Source organism: Podarcis pityusensis (assembly GCF_964106645.2).
Source record: "Podarcis pityusensis genome assembly, chromosome: 4".
Lineage (NCBI taxonomy): Eukaryota > Metazoa > Chordata > Lepidosauria > Squamata > Lacertidae > Podarcis > Podarcis pityusensis.
Window position 1 is genome coordinate 20507516 of NC_138027.1, and position 20790 is coordinate 20528305.

The 20790-nt window shown below is 44.9% G+C and overlaps 1 protein-coding gene and 1 long non-coding RNA gene across 2 annotated transcripts in view; one reads left to right on the forward strand and one right to left on the reverse strand.

The window, feature by feature from the left end:
* Positions 1 to 10677, reverse strand: part of PDGFD (platelet derived growth factor D) — a 142059-nt gene extending 131382 nt beyond the window's left edge. Inside the window, exon 1 of the mRNA XM_081002288.1 lies at positions 9875 to 10677. Coding sequence (XP_080858414.1) covers positions 9875 to 10004 — 130 coding nt within the window. The 5' untranslated portion in view covers positions 10005 to 10677. The remainder of the gene's footprint in view (positions 1 to 9874) is intronic.
* LOC308475431 overlaps positions 1 to 20790 on the forward strand; it is a 163059-nt gene that overhangs the window by 114809 nt on the left and 27460 nt on the right. The gene's annotated exons all lie outside the window — the stretch shown is intronic.

Genomic DNA, 20790 nt, shown 5'->3' on the forward strand with positions numbered 1-20790 from the left:
GATCAAGGTGGAATAGTTTATTAGGGTTTCAGGAAGGAGGTATTGTTTATCCCTTTCTACAGCTCATTCCTATTGTCCATCTGCTGACTTTGGCCCCAGTCAGCTGGTCCTTTCAGAAATGAAGAATGCAATTATGCATCTGCGAACGAAAGCAACACTGCAATCAAAAGAAGTTGTTTTTAAGGGGTTCTTAAAGGTTGGTGCTGATAATACCATTCAGCTGTTAAAAGTTGCTGTAACTCTGAAACTGACTGGGGAGTTTATAATTGAAATATCTGCCTTAGCGTGATACACATCTATCTGATAAAACAGGCCAGTCACTGCCTATCCTTTGTGGAACTCCATTATATTGATTACAGCTGAGTCAGATTTGTAATTTTCCCTGGTTCCTTTAGTTCTCTGAGACAGCAATGTAGTTAAGAGCTAATGTAGAGTAGCGATAATGAACAGACGTTGTAGGTGAGAAATTATCCGTGCAAATCTCAGCACAACTATTAACTGGACAGCCTTAGTTAAACCACTAAGGGACTGGTTCAGACTTGCAAAATAAAAGTTTGGAGCTATGGGGGCAAAGTCCTAAGAACTTGCATGCCTACATGCTCCCTCTTCCTGTCAGGTGCTGTGATCCCATCCCTCTCTTTCTGGTTTCAAGCAAACCATTGTTTCTGAATTTTCATCTGAAGAAAGCAAACTAAGGTTTGCAGATCAAGATTGGAGACCAGGATCAAATGCCTGAGGCTGGGGGTTCTTAAGGTTCTCTCACATAGTGCCAAACCATAATCTGAACTAGAGATGAGTGGATCTGTAAATTTTGGATTCTCTCCGCTTCTCATTTTTCCACTCGCAAGTTCAGTTTTCCACATTTCCACACCAGCTTGCCAATTTTTGAAACAAATCCTCACGAAAATTCAGCCGCATCTTTGTGCTACATCTTCTCCTCATATGCACAATTTTGTCTGCAGTATTGTCTACTACACATTTATGCAAAGCAATCCCCTGCTTATATAATGTATTTTGCATGCTGCTGTCAGCAATACATGTATTTTTATGCATACTTTGCCCTAGCATAAGCATTTTTGTATCCGTTACATGGCTGGAAAACGGCATTGCAAAATGTGAAAATGTGAATTTTGAAGGATGGCTTTGTCTTGGTTTGCTTACAGCTTCAGAAATTGAGAATCGGGTAGGTTGCCTAGAAATGTTAGCTGAATTAAATTTCTCCCCCATCCCAAAGCTGAACCAGTCCAATGATCCCTCTCCCAGGCTGCAGTAAGGGGAAAACTTGTGGAAGGATAACAATTTGAAGACAGAGCAGAACAAAAATGGGAGCAGTGATGCTTTTCAGAAACCTTTTCACTGCTGATGAGAGTTGTAGTCTGAAAACATGACCATGCCAGCTAAGACTGGTGAGAGTTCTAGTTCAAAACATCTGCAGGGCACCAGGGCTGGTTTATTCATTTAACCCTTCCTTTGCCCATGGCATATGTCTGCCAGCTGGACTCAAGCAACCATAAACCAGGTTGACCCCCCTAGGTACTTCCTTTTGTGTTCATGTCTTTGTACAGGAAAGGTTTGCAGTGGGTGAAAGGAGACATGGAATTTCCTTATTAAGATTGTTCACCTATCAAAAGGAGTGCATTTTGTCTAAAGGCTACTGGCAACAGTAATCCAAATGGCTATTTTCCATTTTATGAAAGAACCTTTTTCTTCCCTTCCTTTTGATGCCTTTGAGCATCCAGCCTCTAATCTTGGTATTCTGTTGCAGTCAAAAGATCTGGATCCCCTCGAGATGTCTTTGCAAATCTGCAAGTTAAGGTTGTTGAAATCTGGACATGAGCCCAGATTATTTCACTGAATTAGGTTTTGTCCTAGCCTTGTAATTAAAGTAGCGGTGCTGGAACATGCTCAGGACAGACTCTTTACAAAAAACAAAAACCTATGTTCAAAGCAGATTTTCAAAAATATTTTTTAAAAGCCTAATCTTCTCCATGTCAGCAATTCCCAGTTAGGAAGTTAGGACACCACAGCATGTCCCAAAAGCTATGTTGGCGTAGCTACAGCACATGGTGGATATCAGGCCAGGAACAGGAGGACTGCGGCACACAGCTGGAAATGCAGTAAGTGACCCTGGCAAAAGTAGGTACCTTTTCTGCCAGCCTGTCTTGATGTAGAGAGTGGAAAACCAGGGCACACATTGGCCTGATGTTTGCCAAAATTATCTGGGTGGGTGAGGATAGCATTCCAGCATGGCTTGAATATCAAAAACGAGTAAAGAGGTACATTTTTATACAGTGGTACCTCAGGTTAAGTACTTAATTCATTCTGGAGGTCCGTACTTAACCTGAAACTGTTCTTAACCTGAAGCACCACTTTAGCTAATGGGGCCTCCTGCTGCCGCCGCGCCGCTGGAGCACGATTTCTGTTCTCATCCTGAAGCAGAGTTCTTAACCTGAAGCACTATTTCTGGGTTAGTGGAGTCTGTAACCTGAAGCCTATGTAACCTGAGGTACCACTGTACATTGGTTAAATGGCAGGCTTGTGTCTTGCAATGACCCCCTTGGTCATGCAGCGGTTCTCTTTGCTTTTTGTATAGGGAAGGAGGTACGTTGTACTCACCCTCCATGATCTCAGTCAGTGGGGGCCAGGCTATCACAGAGTTGGGGATAGAGGCAGAGATGGCCCTGTTACTGGGCAGAGTGAGGTGGCTGCCTCAGGTGGCAGATGGCAGAAGGGGCAGGGGTGAGGTGTTGGAGGACAGAGCCCTGTGTGCTACACAGCCTGGCCTAGCTCCTCCACCAACCTACCACACTGTCCTGGAAGTTGCTGTCCTATAAGTACTGCTGACATAAGATTCAACTGCCACTCAGGCAGTTTCTTTGAAGAATTGGAGAGGGAGGCATTTTATCATTTACCTCAAGCAACAAAGTATTTTGAGCCGCCCTTGTGTAGAGGGCCAGCATTGCTTGTTTGTTTTATTAAATTTATACACCCCTGATGTTGAGAAAGGTTGAGGGCACAAAGAGAAGGGGATGACAGAGGACGAGATGACTGGACAGTGTTCTCGAAGCTACCAGCATGAGTTTGACCAAACTGTGGGAGGCAGTGGAAGACAGGAGTGCCTGGCGTGCTCTGGTCCATGGGGTCACGAAGAGTCGGACACGACTAAACAACAACAACATACACCACCTTTCATCAAAAGATCTTAGGGTGAATCACAGAATAAAATACAAGATAAAACACAAGTATATAATAAAACCAAAACAACAAAACAATAGCCACCCACCCCTTCTCACAGATACACTTAAAAGGCTGTATGTTATTAAACAGCCAAAGGCCTGGTTGAAGTGGAACGTTTTTGCCTGGCATGTAAAAATATACAATGAAGGCACCAGGAAAACCTCCCTGGGGAGAGCATTCCACATACGGGGAGCCACTATAGAAAAGAGCCATTCTCGTGTTGCCACCCTCCGGACCTAACAAAGGAGGACACACACTAAGAAGGGCCTTAGATGATGAACACAGAGTGCGGGGCAGTTTGTATGGGGAGAGGCGGTCCTTGAGGCATCGTTGTCATGGTAACACCGTCTCCAGGCCCAGTGCTTTGCTCATTACATTTCTGCCCAGTACTTCCCACTCTATCCCTCTTGTCCCTCAAGGAAGAGTTCCATATACAGATTGTGTCACCACAACAAGTCTGTGAGGAAGGCTAGGCTGAGAGAGAGCATGACTGGCTCAAGGATACCCAGTCTGTGTTGTGGCCGGTTAGGGATCTGAATCCAGATCTTCACAGTCCTAGCCTGGCACTCTAACCATTATACCACATTGTTCTTTACTCCCCCCCATACTTACTATTCACCTATAAGCCTTACTTGCAAGCTTTTTATAAACACCTGGCTGCCCACTGTTATAAGAATGTTGCACTAGACGGACTCTTCTTTAGTAAGCCAGAAATAAAGGTGACAGCTATTGGGATAAAGGCCAAACTTTCTCCTTGCCAAAGAGGATCTTAAGCTAGTATGAACCTGCCGCCCCATCTTTTATTTTCTTTTTAACCAGAATGCTTTTTCTTAACAACATTGCTGAGGATCATCTAGTTAGAGGTGACAAAATAGTAGTACAGTGAGAATTTTAGGAAAGAGCTTTGGCCATCTTCCCTTGTTGTAAAAATGCCCTCAGAGTCCATGATGGGGTCTCTGTTGTGCTCAAATGGCTGCAGGTACAACTCTAGAACTCCTGGACATCAAATAATGCTGAATGTTGGAAGATTTAGGGCAGATAAAAGTACTGTATCTTTTGCTCTATAAGACTCACTTTTTCCCTCCTAAAAAGTAAGGGGAAATGTGTGTGCGTCTTATGGAGCGAATGCAGGCTGCGCAGCTATCCCAGAAGCCAGAACAGCAAGAGGGATTGCTGCTTTCACTGCGCAGCGATCCCTCTTGCTGTTCTGGCTTCTGAGATTCAGAATATTTTTTTTCTTGTTTTCCTCCTCCAAAAACTAGGTGTGCCTTGTGGTCTGGTGCATCTTATAGAGCGAAAAATACAGTACTTTTTCACACAGTAAGCAGTTAAAATATGGAACTTGTTTCCACAGGAGGTAGTGATTGCCACCCGCTTGGATGGCTTTAGAAGAGGATTAGACAAATTCATGGAAGATAAGACTATCAATGGCTACTAGCCATGATCACTATGTTCTGCCTCCATTGTTGGAGGCCTTATGCCTCTGAATACTAGTTACTGGGAATTGCATGTGCTGTTGTGCTCATGTCCTGCTTGAAGACTTCCCATAGGCAACCAGTTGGCTACTGAGAGAACAAAATGGTGGATTGGATGGGCCATTGCCTTGCCCCAGCAAGCTCTTCTTGACACTCAGATCAGCCAAATCAACCCTGGCAACCAATGGGGGTGATGGATGTTCACAGCCCCTTTGCTCTCACATGGATTCTCCAAAAAGCTGAGTGCACTCAGAGGGTACATCATTCTGAATTTCCCATCGTTGACAGTCACAAGTGGCCTGAGCTCCAATTGTGCTTCCTGGCATCTGCACTAGGAAGGTGACCATCCACCCATCCATCTTTTTTATTTGTATGCCACCTTTCCATAGTTAAACCCATGCTCAAGGTGGCTTACAACACACACACCCCAACAACACCTTAGCACAAGAGTCTCCTCAGCAGCCTCAGCTTTTGTAGCTGGAGTCAGACAGGACCCTGCCCTCCCAGGCCAGGTGGATAAAGGCCTGCAAGGAAGGGAGTATGTCTCCCAGGTTTCACAGCCAAGGTAGGACCAATGCAGACAGCAAAGCTTGCAAGACACAAGACTAATTGGTGTGAGGTCATCCCATGACAGGCAGCATCTCTCTTGCTCCTCAACCAGTAAAATTTCCCCGAATGGCATGCGGCTAAAAAATGCTGAGCCAAGAGTCAGAGAAGATCCCATTGATTTCTGCTCTTAAAAGACTGTGGCATTAAATTATTAGAGATCAGAAGAAACTCATTGACCATGGAAATTCTCTCCATCGAAGAGATAATATGCCTATTGCAACCCCTGAGACCTTGTTTGAGACCTTTAAGTGCTACTATTCCTTCCAGGGCTTCCCTTAGTAAACATCTGCTGTGGAGAAGTATTGGACTCCAGCTGTTTGCAGCTGTAAAGCCTTGAATGCCTAATATTTACACAGTGGGGGGTAGGCTGCATTCGCAGCTGTGTTCCCCTCCTGAATTCCTTCCTCCACTTGAACTCCCCACCCGCACCCCCCATGAAACAAAAACCCCAAACAGAATAGCTCACCCAGGAAAACTTTGGTTGTGCTTGAATCACAAGGAGCCTTAAAACGCCACAAAATTGCAGCTGCAACATTCTCAGGAAAGTTGTGCAAGGCCAGGGTAGGCAAGGAAAAGTGAGCGATTTGCAAAACTGGTTTACTCAAGGCTTGCTACATGAATGTTTAGAAAGTCGGCAGCACAGGGGCAGACGAGTGGAGAGGCAGCCCACAAATGATGAATAGCTTTCTGCTACTCAGACAGTTTTAAACAACTGGTGCACGTGTGTGTGCACACACAGAACAAGCCCCCAGCACGGGATCAAGCGATTCTTCTTGTTTTCTGCGTGATGCTTTACAAACAGCCAGTAGGGACAGCATCTGAATTTAATGCTCTTAAAGAAATAACTGCAGAGCAGACAAAGCTACCAACAATGCTCAGCCATAGTTTATTTTCTGTGCCACGGTTTTGCTCTGGAACATCTGCAGGGAACAGTATACAACCAGTTCCAGATTGCTAGTCATTGGAGTGAGTGGGCTGTCTGTAGACACCTTGAAGAAGTATGACACCTTGAAGAAGCTGTGAAATTCCAGGAAGGAGGGAATCCAGGAAGGAGAGAACTGAGTGTGTTGAGTCTCTCCTAGCAGAAGATCCTCATTGATCCACAATGGGTTTCCAAGGGGTAACTGTTTGTGTGTGCGCAAGAGCAGATATCTGAACTGACCAACACAGCCCTGTATTGTCACCTTTTCTCTTCTGATCAAGCGTACACCATCTAGGAGAACTTCTAAAAGGCTCTTGGGGAAAAGTAATTTAGGAGGAGTTGGTCCTCTGATCTCCTTACAATTTTTTCCCTGTATTCTGTTCAGGTTGGAACCTTCCCAAGGGTTTTGGAAAGAAGCTTCTCAAGGGTTTTGGAAAGAAGCTGGATAAATGCTATTCTATTCCTCTTCAGGTGCCACCGTTGGAATTGGTCCTCCAATCAGTTAACATTTGCCTGCAATTGCATGACAGAATCTATGAATGTTCATCTTCAGAATGGAAGGTTGTTGCTGGGTTGGTTGGTGAGAGTCCATACATTCTAAATCATCCTTCTCCAATCTGATGCCCTACAGATGTTTTGGACTATAACTCCTATCCCCAACTTGCGTCTCCTGTGGCCATGCATGATGGGAGTTGTAGCCCAATAACATCTGGAGGACCCCAGCTTTTGGAATTCTGCTCTAAACTGTCTAGAATGGGTACCTATCTTAAAAGGAACTAGTAAGAAGAAAAGAGTGTCTTTCATCATGTGCACCACAGACACACCCATTTACATGCATACTCACATAAAATTAGAGGGATTGTGATTTTAGATCAGAGGGAAGCTTCCAGGCATAATTGTGAGTCCTCCCTTCATCTCTCATCTTAGAAATTAACCACAATCCAGAGGATCTGTTTAATCAAAGATCCCTGGAAATGTTTCAGAATTTGAACTGAGAAGTTTGCCAGCAAGTGGTTCCTTTCCTCCCTTTCTATTTTTGGGAAATGTTCCACAGAGCTTTGATCTATGGGGCTCTCCTCCTGTTCCTAGAGGAGATTGCAGAAAACAGCAGAAAAATAAAAAAAAATAAATAAGCCAACCTCCCTGATATCTGGGTCAACTGGGTCTGAGCAGCAACTTTCAACCACTTACTGCAGCCCCTACTCACCTTGGTCGGAAACATATTCTTTAATTATATACCATGCTCTCTTGGTAAATTCAGACAACAAGTTCTGCATTCCTCATTTTCCTATCTGAAGACGGTCAGAGCATGATTGCCACCATAGCAACCACACTTTCGAAAACTCTGGTTGGAAAGCAAAACTCCTGCATATTTGGGGCCAAATCTGAATTTGAGCCAGAGATGATTGCAGTGCCTGTAAAATAAGGAAGTGTGCAGAACAAATACATCTGGAATTATGGGCCATGAGAGCATATGTGGCTGCCTTTGTCAGAGTCTTGGTCCAACTAACTCTGTACCAACAACTCTGATTGAAATTCTGATCTAGAAACTCAGGCCTGAGATCCTCCAGATTAAGATACCTGCAACTGAATCTGGGATCCTGTGCATTCAAAGGATGCACTTCACTGCTGGGAGTTGGCTCCTTCACTGGTTCAACAAAGCTTGTAGTGGGCAGGCTTGAGTCTCAGAACATGACTTAAGCCTTGGGGAGATCTGTTCAGGAGACTTTCCATTGGGATTCCCAACACTTAATGGACATAAGGATATATCTTTGTGCTACTTCACACACTGCAATTTCCTAAAACCACTTCCCCATGGAGCAAATGTGTGAAACTTGCAAGGAACTCAGCATGTGCGAATGACGCAACAAGTGTCTGACCTGCTGTGGATATGTGCATTGGCTGGCTTCAACTTGTGCACAACACAGAATAATAGGTTCATTGTAGAGTTGGAAGCAGCCACAAGAGTCATCTAGTCCAATCCCCAGCAATGCAGGAATCTTGTTGTCCAACATGGGGCTTGAACACACAACCCTGGAATTAAGTCTCATGTTCTACCAACTGAGCAATCCCACAAGCTTTAAAATGTGTACACAGTGAAGGTACCCCACATGCAAGTGTACCCCATCCATGCAAAGTGAATCCAGGGCTGCCAGGTGTGTGTGACAATTTCTTTACACCCTGACTTCATGTACTTTCCTACATGAAAGCATTCCCCATGTCGGAATTTGTAATGTTTGAATGTGGCCCTGGGTGTGTGACTTTTGAAAGATTCAGATGCACTCATGCAACTAATCCAACCTTCTGTGACCATGAATGTATGTTTCTGGATCTGCATGTGTCCACTCAGCTAATGTACACAATTTCAGAACTAGTATGGGCTGCACAACAGCTGCTGCAATCTTTGAAGGAGTGGTATGTATGTGTGTGTGTTTGTATGAAAGACATGGGGGGTGCCTTCTGCAAAACTACTCTCTGCACCTCTAGTTGTTCCTCAGAGTGTCAACAGCCTTGCCCTATGCTGGGAAAACAAACCTTTAAGTGGGGCACACAAGGTCTGCAGCCAAAAGCAAGAAGATAGCCAGCTGGCAGCTGCTATGAATCACAGAATCATAGAATTGTAGGGTCCAACTCCCTGCAATGCAGGAATATGGTAAAGGTAAAGGTAAATGACCCCTGGACAGTTAAATCCAGTCAAAGGCAACTATGGGGTTGCAGCGCTCATCTCGCTTTAGGCTGAGGGAGCCAGTGTTTGTCCACATGTGGCCAGCATGACTAAACCACTTCTGGCACAATAGAAAACCATGACGGAAACCAGAGCGCATGGAAACGCTGTTTACCTTCCTGCTGCAGCGGTACCTATTTATCTACTTGCACTGGCCTGCTTTTGAACTGTTAGGTTGGCAGGAGCTGGGACAGAGCAACAGGAGCTCACCTGGATGTGCAGATTCGAACTGTCAACCTTCTGATCGGCAAGCCCAAGAGGCTCAGTCGCTTAGACCACAGTGCCACCCACATCCCCTCCCCTTTTTTACCTGCAGGAATATACAGCTGCCCCATACCAGGATCAAACCTCCAACCTAGGCATTATCAGCATCATCCTCTAACCAACTGAGCTCTCCAGGCTGATGAGCTCCATAGACAGTTCTTGCTTCACAAAACCCAAGTCTTGTAGCGCCGTAAATATTTGCCATTTATTACTTTCACACACTAGACACCACTTCATCAGTTGCTTCAAAAGTTCTGCATTTATCCCACTGAATGCAGGTCTAGTTACATGTGCCGAGGGGAGAGGGGCACTCCAAGCCCACCATCGACATATGCACCAATGCATTGCGCATGGCATGTTGCCAACAGAGACCCTGCGCATGGCATCCTGGAGAGATCATGCATTGTGCGAGCGATTATTTGCATGACCATTCCTAGCGCAACCTGTAGTGTGTCAAGCAGCCTCAGAAGTCCTTTGAGGCGGGGGAGTTGCTTACATCCCCTCACTCCAATTGCCCTCTCTTACGCTTCTCCTCTCGCAAGTGCACCGCCTGAGAGGACAGCCAGGGGGCGCGTCTCCACCACGCGCCCGGTCAGTTTCACACACCAGGAGCAAAAGTTGCGAGAAAGAAGAGACACTCACCATCTCTCCGCAGGTTCGAAGCGCGCAAGGCTCGGATAGATCCGCTCTGGGCGCCGGCGCTGGAGCCCTGTCGGTTGCAAAAGCTGGCGCAGATCGCAACGTAAAAGAGGAGATGCTCAAGCGGTTGCATTGGGACGCCTTGCTGCTTAGCACAAAGTCTTTACTTTTTTAAAAAGTGAGGACGGATTCCTCTTCCAAATGGAATATCTCCCTGTTCGCGACGCTTTTAAAGCCTTCCCTTTGTCCCCTCCCGAGCTGACTCTCCAAACTCAGCCCCGATGATGTCCAACATGAATGAACTCCCCCCTCCCCGCTTCCTCGCCCTCCTCCCCTCTAAAGTGGCTGGCTGGCTGGCTGCAGGGACGATGAGGTGGGAAACCTCTTTGCCAAGTTACAACAGTTAAGAGAGGGAGGCGGGCAGACGGACAGGTTGCCCTCCTCCGCCAGCCCTCCAGGCTTCCTGTGCACCACCGGCAGCTCCGCTTAAGCAGCGGGGGCGGGAAGTGATCCTGCCGAGGGATCTGGCTCCGGAGACTCTGCAGGGGGTGGGGTGGGGCTGCTTCATCCAGCTGCAGGCTCGCAACGCCCCCCTCGCCGTCGCCAGGGTGGATAGCGCCCGCCGTCCCGCGCCTGAGCTGCGCGCCAGGCTCTGCCCGATTCGGCGGGGAGCGCTCAGAATCCGGCGAGGGGGTCTCTCTTCCCGCTCGGGCAAGCGAGCATCGCCGCTCGGGGGGTCGGAGGCGCTAGGCGAGGTGGTCTGGAGGAGCGATCGCGAGCTTTTGGCTGGCTGGCTCGCTTTCTTTTCTTTTTTTGCGCGCGGAAGGGAAACGCGCCGGAGACGGCGCCCCAGGGAGGAAAGGAGGTGGCGGCGGCGGCCCCGGCGCCTCTGGCCACTGGGGCAAGGGAGGCGGTGGAGCAGCCGGACGGGGAGGAGGGAAGCCGTCTGCTTTCAGAGCAAATCTACCCAGGTGAGATGTCTCAGTTGGTAGAGCATGAAACTCTTAATCCCAAGGTTCGTGAGTTTGAGTCCCAGCTTGGGCAAAAGATTTCTGCATCGCAGGGAGCTGGACTAAATGACCCTTGTGGTCCCCTCCAACTCTACAATTCTATGATTCTAAATCAGAACAAATGTCCAATAGAAAACAGATAATATAGCCTAACTTCTGTGCAAGCAAATCAGGATGAATGTTCAAATAAACACGTCATCTGGAGGGGTCCAAAGTTTCATTGATGCATATGATATTATTAGACCAGATGGACATGGGAGACCAAATTACAAGAGGGCTAAAAGCAATTTATGAACAACAAGAAGCAAATATAATAATAAATAATGACACGACTGATTATTTTAAAATACAGAAGGGCACCAGACAAGGGTGCCCACTTTCACCATTATTATTCATTTTGGTTTTGGAAATATTAAATCAAGAAATCAGACTGGATCAAGAAATAAATGGTACTTAACTCCGGTAAAATTGGCTAAAATTTACAAATTAAAATCGAATACCTGTTGGAGATGTAAAAAAGAAATAGGAACAATGTTTCACATGTGGTGGGAATGCCGACCTATTAAACAATACTGGAACGAAATTTACGAAGAACTCAAAAAGATGTTTAAAATATCTTTCAGTAAAAAACCGGAGGCATTCCTTTTAGGTTTAATTACGAATGATATTCCCAAAAATCAAAGGAAAGTATTCCTTTATGCAACAACAGCTGCCAGGATGCTTATAGCAAAAAACTGGAAAGGGAGGAAAATTCCATCAGTGAAACATTGGCAAATTAAATTTTGTGAATACATAAATCTGGCAAGACTCACAGCATTCATAAGGGGACAATCGGACCAGAAATTATTAAAAGAATGGGGTTGTGCTAAAGAGTATATGAAAAAACATTGTTCTGGAGTAAGTATATTGGTATGTAATGAATGATGCTTTACAGGGTTAAAGAAAAAAAAATGGTGTAAAAAAAAAAAGTACAAAGATGGAAGTAATCTAACCAGACAGACACAACAATATAGTAAGAGTAATTTTTTTGAGGTCTTAGAACAAAGAAAGGAAGTCAATATATGTAAATGTACGTAATGATATGGTTTTTTTCTGTAGATGTGTGTTTTTTCGTTTTTGTTTAGTTTTGTTTTGTCTCCTTTGGTTTTTTTTCCTTTTTCTTTTCTGTTTTTTTTTTTTTTGTATGTTCCGGTTTGTTTGTTTGTATAGTATTATTTTGGATTCAATGTTTGTAATTTTTGTTATGATCCTGCATTGAAAATAAATAAATAAACTAATAAAAAAAACAAAAAACAACAACAGATAATATAGCCTAACTTCTGTGCAAGCAAATCAGGATGAATGTTCAAATAAACACGTCATCTGGAGGGGTCCAAAGTTTCATTGATGCATATGATCACTTGTACTTGCAATAGATCTGGGCTAAAGTATTTACTGAAAAGCAAAAAAAGGATAAGTGATCAGAAAGTCTGATACTTGGGTATTTTCATATTATGAAGTTCTTGGATTCCTCCCCCCGCCCCCCACAGCCACTGCCTTCCTAGCCAATTACAGTACCAGCTTGAGGGATGAAAGGACAGATTTCAAAGGCTGAGAGTGCCAAATATCCCAGAACCAGAAGAGCAAAGGGATAAAGTGAACTCCGAGGATGACAGCTGTTGGAAGGAAGCCAGTCACATAAAGATGCTGGCCCCGGAATACCAGAAGCGACTGGCATGCGTCCCAAATCAATTAAGGAAGATTACTGCAGCATAGGCAATATACTTGTCTCCCACAGCAGAAAATGTAGATAGCAAAGTTAAAAAGCGAAGAGCAATGTTAACTAATGAAATCAAGAAAGGAAACCTATGGATATTTGAATTGCAAAATTAGGTACGGTGGGTTAATTTTTTAATTTTTTTTAAGGCAGTAGGCTATGAAATTCTCACACAAATTATAGGGCTGGTACATACTGGAAAGATTGGATTCGCAGATCATATAGACAGATTTATATTGCTCCAAATCTTATATGATTTCTCTCAAGGGAAAACCATTAAGCTGTGCAGTACTGTCAGCAACCATGCCGGTCAACACCTGGGTGCATTTTTTTAAATAAAAAAAACCTAAATAAAAAGATTGAATAGAAACTTTTTTTAAAAAAGTAAGCAAAGGGAAAACAGTATTCCCAAGTGCCTGCTCTGATTTATGCCCCAGCCTCATAACATCCAGGTGTTTTGGCCAACAATCTAGGAACATAGGAAGCTGTCTTTTAACAAGTGAGATTGTTGGGTCCATCTAATTCAATATCATCCACATTAACTGTCAGTGGTTCTCCATCTTTCAGGCAGGAGTCTCTCCCACCCTACCTGGAGGTGCTGGAGATTAACCTGGCACCTTCTGCGTCCAAGTCAGATGCTCTACTACTTCAAGCATCCCTGACCACCAGCCATTCTGGCCAGAGCTAATGGGTCCTGGAGCCCAAAACATTTGTGAAGGCACCAGGTTGGGAAAGACTGGTCTATACTCTTTCCGTCTGCAGAACAGGTCTGGGGAGATTCTTTAACACCAAGAAGGGAGGCTAAGCAAGCCAGTTTTACTTTAAAGTCTCTCTCTGGTAGCCACTACAGTTCTGCCCCTCCTTTCTTTATACTTAGATGGCTATGACCAACATCCTGGGTTAGGACATTGCCAGCATCAACACAGCTGAAGTGGTAGACGGTTTCATCTACCTGGGTTCCACCATAACCAGCAAGCTTTCCATCAGTGCTGAGCTGGACAAGCGTATTTGCAAGGGAGCTATGGCAATGGTTCTCCTCTCCAAAAGGGTATAGGAGAATGTGATGGTAATGCCCAATGCCAAGATGAAGGTCTACCAGGCTGGCATGTTGAGCATGCATCTTATAGAAGTGAGTCATGGGCGGTGGCATAGCATTTGGGGCTGAAGGGGCTCTTGATCTCCCTTCCCCCACTTTCCTGCTTCAGCTTAAGCCCTGTTAGCTCTTCAGCTTCTGACACCTCCTCTTCCCAGTCTTCTCCCTTGGGCCACTCATCGTCATCCCACCACCAAGCCCAGGGCTCTGAACTTTCTTCCCTTGGGGGTTCCCCAGCTGGTTCCTCCCACCATTCCTCTGCATCCAACCAGTCCATGACTATGGAGAGGCCTGTCTTCTTTCTTTGGCGATCACTCGTAGCCAAGTAAGATTGTCTTCCATAAACATGGTTTTAGCAGTGAGTCCGTAAGTGACTGTGGAGGCCAATTCTGGATCCACATGTCCTTCCACAGTGGGGACATTGGTTTCTGGGAGGGAGTTGATCACAGTGTGGATTTGCCTTCCTCTTGGCACGTTTCTCCCTTGCGTCCTGAGTTTGAGTGTCTTCAAAGCCCATGACACCTTTGGTAAAGGCTGTTCTCCAACTGGAGCACTCGCAGGCCAGTGTTTCCCAGTTGTCAGTGTTTATACTACATTTTTTTAAGATCTGCCTTGAGACAGTCTTTAAACCTTTTTTGTTGACCACCAGCATTGTGCTTTCCATTTTTAAGTTCGGAATAGAGGAGTTGCTTTGGAAGACGATCAACTTGACCAGTCCAATGAAGATGATGTTGAAGAATCATTGCTTCAACACTGGTGATCTTTGCTTCTTCCATTACACTGATATTAGTTTGCCTGTCTTCCCAAGTGATGTGTAAAATTTTTCAGAGAAGCCTGTAGGGCTGTGTTCAGGCCCCAGGTTTGTAATCAGAAACCCCAGTCACATGGAGTGTTTTCCATGCATTTGACTGAATGCCTGAAGATCTCCCTTCAGGTCTTCTTACTCAACATGCAAAGCTCTGAAGCTGTAACCAGGATGGATAGGGATGTTGGGGCACAAATGGTCCTGCTTCTCCCTCCATCCTTTTCACAGTGATGTCTGAACAGGGCTATTGCAGAGAAGGGAAGCAGACCAGCCTGTGCTACTCAGCCACCATGTTTGAAAGTCACACATCTGATCTTATTTGTTTGTTTGTTTGTTACATTTGTACTGCCCTTCATCTGAAGACCACAGACACCAGCATGTACACATACGTGCATAATTTGCCTGTATCAACAAGCCTGCTTTTGTTTCCTACTGAGAAAGCTGCAGACTCATATGACTGGAAACTGGCACTGTTTCCCACCATTCCTTAACTATCAGATCACCATTTATAAACTTGCTTGATTACTCTTCTTGAAGGCTCACAATAAAGCCGCAGGCTGTTCCCACCTTCCTTGTCCGTTTCCATCAGGGATGATGATTACCAGTGCTGTTTCTTTTTTAAACAGAAAAGCTGCAACTCCGACCCCACAGGGAGCATGTAAAAAAATAAATGGGGCTATTGTTAAGTTTTGCCATATTCCAAATCTGTTTTGAGAAAGCTGACATTCCTCATAGCATTGCAATAATTATTCCTGAGCTGAGCCAAATCTTCTCTGAACCGAATCAATACATCAGTAATCACTGGTTAAAATCTTCCAGGTACAGAAGTGCAGTAAGTAGCAAGACTGCTGATGTGGAACATTGCCTAATAAATAGCTATCAATACTTCTGCAAAAAAAAGGGAGAGAAAAGAGATGGGGTTTCAGGATGTGAACGGGGATCCGGAACTGTAAATAGGTACCACTGCGGCAGGAAGGTAAATACTGTTTCCATGCACTCTGCTTTCCATCATGGTGTTCTGTTGCACCAGAAGTGGTTTAGTCATGTTGGCCACATGACCTGGAAAGCTGTCTGTGGACAAACGCTGGCTCCCTTGGCCCGAAAGTGAGATGAGTGCCACAATGCCATAGTCGCCTTTGACTGGACTTAACCGTCCAGGGATTCTTTACCTTTACCTCACCTGAGACCCTTCTTGGATGAATCTGTTGCACAAACTCATCACCATAGGCTTTGCGCTAGCAGATAGAGAACATTGGGTTCATCCCTTTATGATTTGAATGTTCCCCATTCCATTTGGTTAAAGAGGTTGTGCTTTGTGATCTGTATTTCAGTGACAGAACTGCTGAGAGCGCAGCCTGGGTTCAATAAAATATTACCGAAAGACCATGTCGAAACAAATGGCATAAAATTTGAAAGCCTTCCCACTACAAATAGACATATTTTTCCCTGCTATCAGATCTGACAGTGAAAACAAATATGAAGAAAATAATTTCACTGTCTTTGTTCTTTAGTTCCATTAATCTTAATTTAAATCTGAAAGGAAAACCAAGAAGCATCAATCTCATTTTATTTCTCATAGACTCGCAGACAAGCAGCACCTTCAAAGCGTTACAATTGCTCAATCCAATTCTCCCATTCGGAGTAAAAAATGGAATGGGGTGGGAGGGGGGGAGAGCAGAAAGGATAAAGGATAAACATTATTATTGAATCAATCTGTCATAAAACCTTCAACAAATATGCAGGAGGGGAACTGAGGTCCACATAAACTGTCTTCAGACAGCACCATCCATAGGTAGGGTCATGGTAGTGAGACCCATCTCAAACCATGTGAAGCTGGTAGAATGTGTTAACAGAGCTAAGGGCTGCATGAACAGTTTGGAAATCTGGACAAATCAGACCTGACAAAGGGCCCCCCAATGTCAGGTCTGATTTGTGGGTGACAGTTTAAGATGAGCCATGAAGAAGCCAGTCATCAAGACCAAACCATGATGGCTAATGCCCATTAGGACATGCAGACTGAAAGGCAGGAAGGCCAACAGTGGGTGGAGCCATAGCAGAGCCAACTCATTTGAGTTATATTGCCATCCTCCTCCTTGCTGAGTTCCACAAGGCCAACACTGAGACTTAGGAGGAGGCAGCTGGCAAGGAGTGCCACCCCTTGGACTAGTTGTAAGTACCTGTAAGAAGGCAGGCGGGTGGGAGATGACTGAAGACTGATGGAATAGTGCCTCATTTGCCGTAATGGACCAGCCTCCACTAGTCTGAACTTACCTGAGGCATATTCCAAGCTGCTTTGAAATGCCTTTTGTGTATGGGTAATTTCTTCTGTTAGGAGTCTTTTTACTAGAGGTCTCCTACAGGTTGCTTTCCGGCAATTTCTGCTCTCTCCCCTGGCTTCATTGTCTCCTTGGCTTTCACAGTGCCATTTTGCCGAGTGGAAGGAGTGACTGGTGAACCACCAGAGCAATTGCGTGGATAGTGTGCTTGTGGGTATTGGTGGAAATGGGTGAGGTTTGGGAGAAGAATGGGATGAGCAGTGGGTATTGTGAGATTTGTGTAGAGGTAGGGCAGAGTTCAAGTGTAACATGTGGTATTTTATGAGTCAGAATGTGCCTTCAGGGAGGCTGAAGAAAGGAGGAATTCCCTGCTCTGAAGATGTTTCAAAATGTGCTGCTATATTTTTATGGATTTATTTTTTTATTGCATTATTCAGTAGTTTTATTTAAGGTTATATTGCCCTGCATTGTATCTGCAGCTCAGCCACATTGGAAGGTGCCCACTGGCAGCTGACAAGGCAGACTACCAGAAGCCAATTTGCTGAGGAATCCCTCAAAACTGATGCTGGCCCTGATTTTTTTTATTTTATCAACACCTTATTGGCATCTGTCTTGGGATACAGTGGAGGAGTGTGCCTTTAGGGGTGAGGTCAAACTGTTGGAAGGTTACAGTGCCTGCTGTGGTTGTAGAGACCAATATGGAAGCGACATGTTTTATTGCAGCTTGGGCAGATGAAGGTGTCTGTTTGGGCTGATGAAGTACATTTTCAGATCACTGCCTTTATGATAATAGGATTGAAAATTTACAAAGCACAACAGATCAAGCAGATCAACAACAACAGCAATGCCTTGGTTTCCTTTTTTATTATTATTAAAGATTTTCTTGGTTTACAAAAGTATGTGCAATGTCTCTCTCTCTCTTCCCCCTCCCCCCACGTAACAATTTTTACATATCAGTTTCATTTGTTGAGACATTAGGAAGAACCTTGGTTTCCTTAACACTGGGATGCAGAAACGTTTTTCAATCCACAGGCCACATGGACAACTTAATGCAGGCCACGTTGCATTGGCAGGATTGGAGAGCAAAGGGGCTGGAGCAGTAGGATAGCTACATTCCAGTCAAACAAAAGTCAAAAGGTTCTGTACGCATACAACTCTCTTCATCCTCCCTCTAGGCAAGCAAGAGGCATTGCCTCAGTTCAAAGTGCCTCAGCACCAGGTAAAGGTGCTCACGTAGGGTGCAAAGCTGAGCTGGCAAGAAGCATAACTTGGGGGAAAGGGGTGAGGCCCTGTGGGGAGAGTCCTGAGGGTCAGATGAAGAAGCCTGGAAGGCTTGAGTTTCTCCACTTCTGCTTTAAACTCCCAAGCTGCTCTGAATTTGGCTCTCTTGTTCGGCTTGGATCAACGTTGCGCGACCAACAGAAAGCAGAATGGGATCGCCCCGAGAGCTGTTGTTTCTTCTGAGATTGCTGGTGTCATGTTTCCCGTTAATTACAACCTACAATGCAAAAGAGGCAAATGGCGCTAAAACTATTTGTCAGAACCAGGATGTTGTGGATAACCCTTCCCAAAACGACAAAAGACTCCATCCACTCGCAAATGGCACATTTTCAGATATATTTAAGAGATCAAAGCAGTATTTATGCACAGTGCATCCGTCATACTAACATGGATGTCCAAATCCCCAGAGATGAAAGCTTTCCTCAGAGAAATGTGCCAGGGGAACACAATTCATGAACAAATTAATGGTGGGGGTGGGGGGCAGAGGGAAGATGAGACTCTGCTACTCAGTCTTAAACCTGTAACTGACTGTAGCAGATAGGTCTTTCAAGTCAGAACAGCTAAACGTCCAGATCTGCTCCATTTCTTACTTCCAGTAGCATCCTTTGCAGGTTTGCACATTTTTTTCCTTTTTCTTTTTAAAAAAGATAAACAAAGCACATGCACAGCTTTGTGCCAATATGCCCTGTCAGTTTTCAATTGACATAATTGAATCAACAAAATAAAAGGCTGGGACAAAAGGGAATGTCTACTGATATGAATGGGAAAGAGAAAAGTTACTCCTCATATACAAATTCAAATGCATGCAGGTATGATCTACTCTGGTCTAATTCAAAGCACATCAACAGTTAAATAAGACTCAAAAGTGAACAAGGCAGCACTATTTAAATTATTTGTTGTTGTTGTTTAATCATTTAGTCATGTCCGACTCTTCATGACCCCATGCACACCAGGCACTCCTGTCTTCCACTGCCTCCCACAGTTTGGTCAAACTCATGCTGGTAGCTTCGAGAACACTGTCCAACCATCTCGTCCTCTGTTGTCCCCTTCTCCTTGTGCCCTCAATCTTTCCCAACATCAGGGTCTTTTCTTCTCATGAGGTGGCCAAAGTATTGGAGCCTCAGCTTCAGGATCTGTCCTTCCAGTGAGCACTCAGGGCTGATTTCCTTAAGAATGGATAGGTTTGATCTTCTTGCAGTCCATGGGACTCTCAAGAGTCTCCTCCAGCACCATAATTTCCAAGTTTGCATCTGTATTTACAAGTTAGCCCTTACACAATTTATGCAAGCCCAAGTTGTCTTTTGCCCTCTTTTTTATTTTATTTTCTCTTTGATTGGAAAACCGTGTCCTCTTTTTTGGCCACTGAAGCCATAGTACTGCATTCCATGAGCAACTTATTCCTGGCTTCAGCGAAGTGTGAACTGCACTGCTATTACACTTTATCCCTTTTCCTTATCCACAGTGGGAGAGGAGGAAACATAGAGCCAGTAAAAGAGATGGTGGGAAGATCAAATATGCCTGGCACTGTGATGACATTTCTCTTTCCCCTCCCCTCCAAATAACTAAAAGTAAGGTAGGTATGGAATGTCAAGGCTGGGAGACATCTTCCAATAATGTGTTTAGGCGAGGCACTGAAAATGTGGATCACTTTCAAAATAAGAGGCTACAATGTAAAAGAGGGAACCTGGTAGGCTGGCTAAGATATTCCCTTTATCAAGGTGTGCAACTAAGCGCCCAACATCTGCATCTTAAAAGAGGGAGATCCATCATGACTGAGTGAGCTTCGTTGTCATAGAAACAAATAGGTGGGTCTTTTCCTCACCCCCTCTCACTTGGCTGGTAAGGAGAACAATAGCCATTGGACCTTCATTCCAAGGAAACCGAACTCTGGGGTAAGAGTTTGGAACCCCTAGACCAGCTTTTTTCAATCTTGGGTCCCCAAATGTTGTTGAACTACAACTCCCATCATCCCTGGCTGGTGATTGGTCCTGCTGGCTAGGGGTGATGGGAGTTGTAGTCCAACAACATCTGAGGACTAAAGTTGAGAAAGTTTTCCCTAGAGTCTATCCCCACTTAATAATAATAATAATGATAAATTTTATTCATACCCCGCCCTCCCCAGCCAGAGGCTTAGGGCAGCTAACGCCAGTAAAATTACAATAAAAACATAATAGGGGAGGGAAACAATTTAAAATACAGGTTAAAAATACAATTTAAAATGCAGCCTCATTTTAATAATAGCCCATAGATCAAAACCATAAGGGGAGGGAAACATAAGGGTCAGACTGAGTCCAAACCAAAGGCCAGACGGAACAGCTCTGTCTTGCAGGCCCTGCGGAAAGATGTCAAGCCCTAGTCTCTTGTGACAGAGCGTTCCACCAAGTCGGGGCCAGTACTGAAAAGGCCCTGGCCCTAGTTGAGACCAATCTAACCACCTTGTGACTTAGGACCTCCAAAATGTTGTCATTTGTGGACCTTAAGGTCCTCTGCGGGGCATACCAGGAGAGGCGGTCCCATAGGTACGTGGGTCCTAGGCCGCATAGGGCCTTAAAGGTCAAAACTGGGGGTGAAGTCAAGCCACTGGAGAATCACAGTGATTGCAGAGACTGGTAGCTCATAACTGCTGCCTCCCATTGTTTTTGTGTTAGGGTCACTGAAGTGACTTCTCCAGGGCACAGGGCAGTGTGTATTGGAGGCC